The sequence below is a fragment of the Nicotiana tabacum genome, chromosome 10, assembly GCF_000715075.1.
Source record: "Nicotiana tabacum cultivar K326 chromosome 10, ASM71507v2, whole genome shotgun sequence".
Lineage (NCBI taxonomy): Eukaryota > Viridiplantae > Streptophyta > Magnoliopsida > Solanales > Solanaceae > Nicotiana > Nicotiana tabacum.
The window spans coordinates 60,810,040-60,817,410 of record NC_134089.1 but is presented as its reverse complement, the minus strand read 5'-3'; the positions used below and the strand labels follow the sequence as shown (position 1 = coordinate 60,817,410).

General features: G+C 32.8%; 1 protein-coding gene across 3 annotated transcripts; it reads left to right on the top strand.

Annotated features, from left to right (window-relative positions):
* Nucleotides 1–200: 200 nt before the first annotated feature.
* On the top strand, nt 201–4,203 carry LOC107767094 (peptidyl-prolyl cis-trans isomerase CYP20-1). Of its 3 annotated transcripts, XM_016586007.2 has the most exons (8): nt 201–327; nt 423–524; nt 1,378–1,456; nt 3,060–3,107; nt 3,196–3,219; nt 3,498–3,680; nt 3,768–3,843; nt 3,974–4,203. In XM_016586007.2, exons 2-8 carry the CDS (start codon nt 444–446, stop codon nt 4,110–4,112), a joined length of 630 nt encoding a protein of 209 aa, XP_016441493.2. In that variant the 5' UTR covers nt 201–327; nt 423–443; the 3' UTR covers nt 4,113–4,203. The 3 variants fall into 3 exon arrangements, with proteins under 3 accessions (XP_016441493.2, XP_016441492.2, XP_016441494.2); XM_016586006.2 differs by lacking the exon at nt 201–327 and having other exon boundaries at nt 328–524; XM_016586008.2 differs by lacking the exons at nt 201–327; nt 3,060–3,107 and having other exon boundaries at nt 339–524.
* Nucleotides 4,204–7,371: the final 3,168 nt, after the last annotated feature.

Sequence of the window (7,371 nt, the reverse complement as noted above, 5' to 3'; positions counted from 1 at the left end):
ATACCAGTTGTTGGGAAGCGCGTCAAGCTAATAGAAGGAAAAGAATATTTAAGAGAGAAAAATAATAAATTGCACAAGACAAGATTTACGTGGTTTGGTAATTTTTGCCTACTCCACGGCCACACAAAGAATAATTTTTTTATTAATTAAAAAGGGAAAGAACAAGGTAAAAATGTAGACCCCTATTTATAGGCATTTGAATGCCCTGCCGAGGTGAGCGGTTACATCATAAAATGCCGAGCTAAACGCTTACATTATCATATTTTCTATCTCTTTGTTTTGTCCACTTTCAGGTACAAGAATATGTTTACTTCTATCAAAACACAGGTAATATCATTTATCTTTTTTCTAATATATCTCTACCTTTAAATGTCATTCTCAGATTCTGAGTAACCTAGCCTAACATTCTAACTCCGACGTAGACAGCGGTTCTCTAACAGTGGATGCGAACAAAGATGGCAAAGAATTCATTCGTTTTGCTGCTCTGCAGTTTAGTCATTTTCGGAACTCTAACGGTTGCTCAGGTCTTTTTACTATTGATAATCTTGTCTCCATGTTTTCACCAATTTTATATTTGTTTATTTTTATTTTTGTTTGATGTTTGAGTAATTGAATTGAGACCCCGTTAGTGGGAATACACCAGGTTTGTTGTTGTTGTTATTTGAGTAATTGAATTGTTGTAGGAACTTCCTTTGGCTTTTATTTTAGGCTCGCCCTGCAATGACAACAATGATATAACAGCAGATCTGTTTGTTGAGAGCTGTTTGTGCTTTGGATCGTAATGTTTTTGCATCTTCGTGGCGGAGATTGTGTTGGCATGATAGACTACTTAATTGATATGTAGCTAATTCACATTGTTAATTTCATTGTATGTGGAACTTTAGATCCAATATTATCTGTTTCTAATAATTGCTGTAATTCCCGTTTTACAATTATGTTTTGCTATAATTACTATGAGTTCGGAGGATCAATGTGGCATACTTTGATGTTTGCACTGAGGTTTCAGCACTTCCTTGGTGCTATTAAGCAAATACTGGAATTTACCTATTAAGAAAGTAACAAAAGAGAGAATGTGAATAATAAAAATAATGACTTAATTAAAAGGAAAAAGGAAAGGCAGCTTGAATTAGCTAATTATTGTGCTTCTACCTGCAACTATTTGGTAGGGATGTGGGCTAGCTTAATCTACAATCTTGAATATAGTGCTAAATTATATTATACTTTTGCAACATCACAAAACATTCAATGCTTCTCAAGTTTCCTCAGAAATCGCTGGTTTCTGTAGAAGCATATCTAAGCTCATTTTCTCTTTTCTTTGTGACAAGACAAGATATTATTATTATTATTATAGTTAACTCGAAATTTAATGCTTTGCAGGGCAAAAAGTCCCAGGAAAATCTAAAAGAAATAACTCACAAGGTTTTCTTTGATGTTGAGATTGATGGTAAACCTGCAGGTGTGCTCTTACCCTTGTATTGATTCATTTTAGTTTATTAACTTGTCAATGATTTGTTACACTTTAAAAAAAAAGGGGGCAATCCGGTGCACTAAGCTCCCGCTATGCGCGGGGTCCGGGGAAGGACCGGACCACAATGATTTGTTCCACTAGCATCACATTATAGGTCGTTATGTATCCTGAAACACATGCCCTGTAGTCTTCCTTCCTTTCTTCTTTTATTTTTATTTCTCGGGGCAGGGGATGGTTTCTTTACCTCTACCATATCCCGTCTGTGGATCTTCTTAGTGAAAACTAATTTATTTTGGATGGTTTTTTATTCTGTGTAGCATAATATTTAAATATTTGTATCTTTCCTTCTTCTACCAAAACATTGAGCATTGTGGTTTTGATCTTCCTTTCCTACTTAAGTTACAAAATAGGGTATCCAAAGCCATATTTAGGCATATCATCCACCCTCTTGAGTCTTGTGAGTAGACTTCTAACTTGCACTTTGTTGTTGTGTATTTGGTCATGTCCAATCCAGATATTTCTTTCAAGTTTCTGGTAGATATGTTTGACCCTTCGGGCATGTACAATGTTGTTCTGTGTTATATGAAATTCATCTACATGTCTTTAGTAATTAAAACTTGACCTTGTTGAGGATTCAAAGTTTCCTTATTCTTTCCTCCCCTTCCTCTGGTATGGTTCATGGTCCATTAGAATATTGATTAATTAAAAAAATGAGTATTCTCTTAGATGAAGGGAGCAGGATAAAAAATTATTCTCTGTATCCTAATCAACTGGCACTCCTTTTCTGTTCGTCCAAAAAAGATTGGTACCTTTCTATAATTAGAAACCCTTGATGTATACATTCTCATTTTTCTCTTAATAAGATACTCTTATAAGATTTGTTTGCTTCTGTGTCAAAAGTCCTCCGTTATTTTATTTCTTTTCATCTCTAAACCTATGGGAATATAATGGGTTTGTTGTTGTTGATCTCTAAAACAGACTTTTAGTACTAACTAACAACAAGGGAGTGCTAGAAATCCTTCTTTTTTCTTTAAACTTTGTGTTCAGTTAATTCTAAACAAATTTGGACAGAGGAAGTATAAAATTTGTTTATTTATTTCTTTATACTGATCCACATTTATAGTTTGACTCAGTAACAAATCAGACACAAATGTAACGTTTAAATAGTTATTCTTGATTCTTGTGTCTTTTGGGAGCCGAGGGTCTATTGGAAACAGTCTTTCTATCCTCACAAGGTAGGGGTAAGGTCAGCGTACACACTACCCTCCCCAGACCCCACGGTGTGGGATAATACTAGGTATGTTGTTGTTGTTGTGTCTTTTGGGAATATCATGTTTGTGTATGCATTCCCTTGTTTGCAATATACTAAAACTTAACATTTCCTTCTTAGACGTTTGAATCCTTAAGCAACCTTTGGTAGGTAGAATTCAGGACAGGAGAAAACATTAAGGGCAATGACTTTTTGATGTCGTAGAATTTTCTTAGTTATTTATGTCTGTGGTCAGATGCCTTTACCATATAGTGTTATAATCTGACACACCATTGAATTGTTTCCTTTGAAGTGATACATCATGTACATGTTTTCCTTCAGGTCGTGTTGTTATAGGTCTCTTTGGTAAAACAGTTCCTAAAACATCAGGTATGGTGATTGGTGACATATATATAGCAATAATTGTAAATTTCACTTTTATTCCAGTTTTATTCACAAGCTACTTATTTTATTGCAGAAAATTTCAGAGCATTGTGCACAGGTACTTCTACCTGCATTTTCATATTTCATTCTCCTGCTCTTGATAAGACGGTTGGATCTAGACTCTATAGATGCCACAGTGAATCTAGCCCGTGCTTGTCAATGATTGTTCGTTTCCATTTTTTCCTGCTATTAATTTGTTTCCCTTTGTATCTGACTGATGACAAAAAATGGAACTACATACTGTCTATTAAGTTATTTTGCATAATATATAAGAAGTGGCTTCAGCGTTTGTTCACTTAAAATTCATGTTCTTGCTCAAACGGATTTCATCAACAGGGGAGAAAGGTATTGGAAAGAGTGGCAAGCCTCTTCATTACAAGGGAAGCACATTCCATAGAATAATCCCCAGCTTCATGCTTCAAGGTGGTGATTTCACCCTTGGTGATGGTCGTGGAGGGGAATCAATTTACGGGGAGAAGTTTGCTGATGAAAACTTCAAGATCAAGCACACTGGACCTGGTAAGATTATCATTCTATGGTTATGTTAAAGTGCTGAATTTGTCCTGGCTTAATTTGCATGCATCTAAAAAGTAATTTTTTTTCCAGGGCTTTTGTCGATGGCAAATGCTGGTTCTGACACCAATGGTTCACAATTCTTCATCACAACCGTCACAACTAGCTGGTAAGTTGAGGACTTTGAAAAGGTTTGCTCAGATGTTTTATATATTGTCCTTTGATTTTGTACTTTTGATGTTGCTGTATGTTCTCCTTTGGTAAGCTGTAAATTTCTTCTAACTTGTGATTGTTTATAGGTTGGATGGTCGACATGTTGTGTTTGGAAAGGTGTTATCTGGAATGGATGTGGTTTATAAGGTTGAAGCTGAAGGAAGACAAAGTGGAACACCCAAAAGCAAAGTTGTCATAGCAGAAAGCGGTGAACTTTCACTATAAAGTAAGGTTTTGTAAATGCAGATATGGAATCTATAGACTATTTTTCTGCCAATTATGAAAACTATCCAAAATTTGCTTTGCTTTTATAGTATTACTTTGGAGGCGTTATTATACTTTTAATTATACAGCTCTGGCAAACCAAAATTAGGCTAATAATAATTTAAGTGAAGTGGCCAACAGACAGTTGTTGACGTTAGAACAAATAAACGACCACCTAATTAGAAGTTATATTCAGTTAACATGAATAAGGTTTCTCATGCTAGATAACTTGATAAGTACAATATTCCATTATTGCAAAAATCCACTTTAATCTCTCTCTATATATACACACAATATTAAAAGTACGAAAACTCTTAGTGAAATGTTGTTAACTTTTTTTACCCTTTTAAAATAGAATTCACACTAGACAAAATAGTCATTTGATTATTCTTCTACCTAATATTTAGAAATTTGAAATTAAATAAGATTTATTACAATTAGAGAAAATACATAAAATGCCCATCAAACTTGTTCGGAAAAATCATTTACACACCTTAACTTTATGGACGACCTATGTCCCCCCTATTCTTGTTTGGGGTGAATTTAATATCTCATTGGTAACACATAGTCAGTCTTGTGGTGGGATGTATAGTACACACGTCACGTGTCAAAAGCTTCTTTATTTTTTCCCCACTTATTTCGTTACCTATTTTTGAACTCTTTTTTTTCTGTGTCATCTTCATTACCACCTACACCACCATGGAAGATCCAACACTTTCAGCTTTAAAAAGTAGGGGAAAATTCCTCGTCGAAAAAATGAAGCCGGCAAATCCCAAACTTTTCAGTCAGTTAAAATCCCGCAAACTTCGGCAAAATTTATGTCCAAACAGGCCAGATTATATTATTTATTCAATTTTTTTCAACGAAATACTACAAGAAATAAATCAGAAAGACATGATTTTTTTATAGCTAGTACAACTATTCTGGTAAAGAAAAAGTAGAAGAAAAAAAGTAGAGGGATGGAGGCAGATACAATGGCGGAAGTAATATCTTGGATGGGAAAGGGGAAATGGTGACAGGAAGAAGAAAAGGTACAGAGAGAAAACAAAAAGAGAAGAAAAATAAGAAAAGAAGAAGCAAAAGAAAAAGGGACGCACACGGTAAAAATATATGTCTATTTTTAATCCTTTCCCTCTTACACGCGAGTTTGGGAGAGTGAAACTACTGCCTTTGCCACGTCACCATTTATGGTGATATTAATTTCACCTCAAATAAAAATAAGGGGGACATAGGTTGCCCGTAAAGTTAAGGTGTGTAAATGATTTTTCTGGACAAGTTTGATGGGTAACTTATGTATTTTCTCTTTAAATTAAGCAAGAGGTCCTTATATTTAGGATTTTATAATTATTAAAGTTTTATTTCATATGCATTTTAAAATTAAAGTATAATTAAATAATACCAAATATTTATATGTTTGACCTTATGAATTTTATACAATTGAATTTTTCTAGCTCAAAAGAAATTGTATAATCATGTTAAACTTTAGGTGAATAATTATGATGTAAACAAATCAATAATTAACCTATAAATGCTATGAGTATTCTATGTGAGATTGGTGCATTGGCTATTAATTTTATTCTTCGACCAATAATTAACTTAGATATAAATATTAATATAGACTTTAAAACTTAATTAGAAAAAATAATTATAAAAATATTTAATAATAGCATGAGAAGAGAGAGAAAAGTGATTGACAAAAATCATTTACTAACGCTACGACAAACATAAAGTGCAAAAGTTTAATTTTTTTAATCATTTGACAAAAGAATTTTTGCGGATAAATATATAGTTATAATTAAATATTTATTTTATGTCTATGAGTTAATATTAATAATTTAAATCCTCAAAAATTAAATTATTTTTATTAGTGATTAAAAAAGATAGTTAAGTATTTGAATTGACCTTTTCTTTTCCCGTATTTTGAATTAACTAATTAGAAAGATGATCTAATTTTATTCCTTTCTAAATTTATCATATAGGTAACATTAGCGATAAGAGAAATCTTAATATAAAATAAAATCAATTGTAGTATTAAGAATTAAATTGGTTAAATACAAACTTTAAGAAATAAGGATGAATTTGTAGAAGCCAAAATGTATTCATAAAGAGATGCAGGTGAGATAGACTTTAACATATTCGTAAATTATATTAAAGATATGTGTAATTACAAAATAATGTACAACTAATTTAACTAAATTCATCATCCATGTATATTCAGAAGATATTTAATAATTACTATGAGAAAAGCTATTTTTATCATTTAAAAAAAATATTAAATTTTATTTAACGTCAATGTATATATTTTTAATTGATAGACACTACACACAGAGTCCGAAACCAAAATGTGGTTCTTTTGGACTCGAAGAACCAAAATGTGTGGGGAAAAAAAAATGGTGACCAAAATATATATAAAGCGTTAGCAAAAGGCGTTATACCTTAACGGCCATTTGCCCAATTAAGTATAATGCACTAACAAAATGCGTTATACTGGCGCTATAGTATAACGCATTTTGTTAAGGCGCTATACTAACATTTCATAAACAAACAAACAGCGAATCCCCATGGCAAAGAGCAAAGAGCCCTTTGTGAAAGGAGAGATAAGACATGTCAAGAATCCCCAAGGTAGTAGGTACAAGATTATATCACTATTTTGGTAAAAGTTTCAGAAAAAGGACCATGAGAAATAGTGAATGAGCTATTGGAGTTGAGGTGATGAGATCATAAAGTTAAAATTAACATAGCAAAGAGAAGTATTCTCTCACACAAACACACATAGCACCCTTATACGCTCGTCACTTCATATATGTGTCGCTTTTCACACATACCAATTAGCCAAATAAAGTCACATCCTAAGGGGTATTCTTTCACACAAGATTAAACAAGATACTTACCTCAAACCGACTAAATAAATACTCGATAAATGCCTTCCCCTTAGAAATCGCATCCAACAAGCTCGAATCTAGCAAAAATTATCTCAAAAACCAACAAAAGCCATAAGAATCAATTCCAAAACTTTATTCAATTTCTAAAGAGACAAAAGTCAACCCAGGCCCCACACGGTAAAAACTCGATTTAAGGGGTAGATCCAAACTATCCATAACTGTATGAGTCAAAATATGTGATTAGATTCCAAAACAAAGTCCAAATAGCCATTCAAATCCAAAAAATCCTTTATCTTAAGTTATAGGCTAAAATCCCAATTTTCCCTCCAAAATCCCAT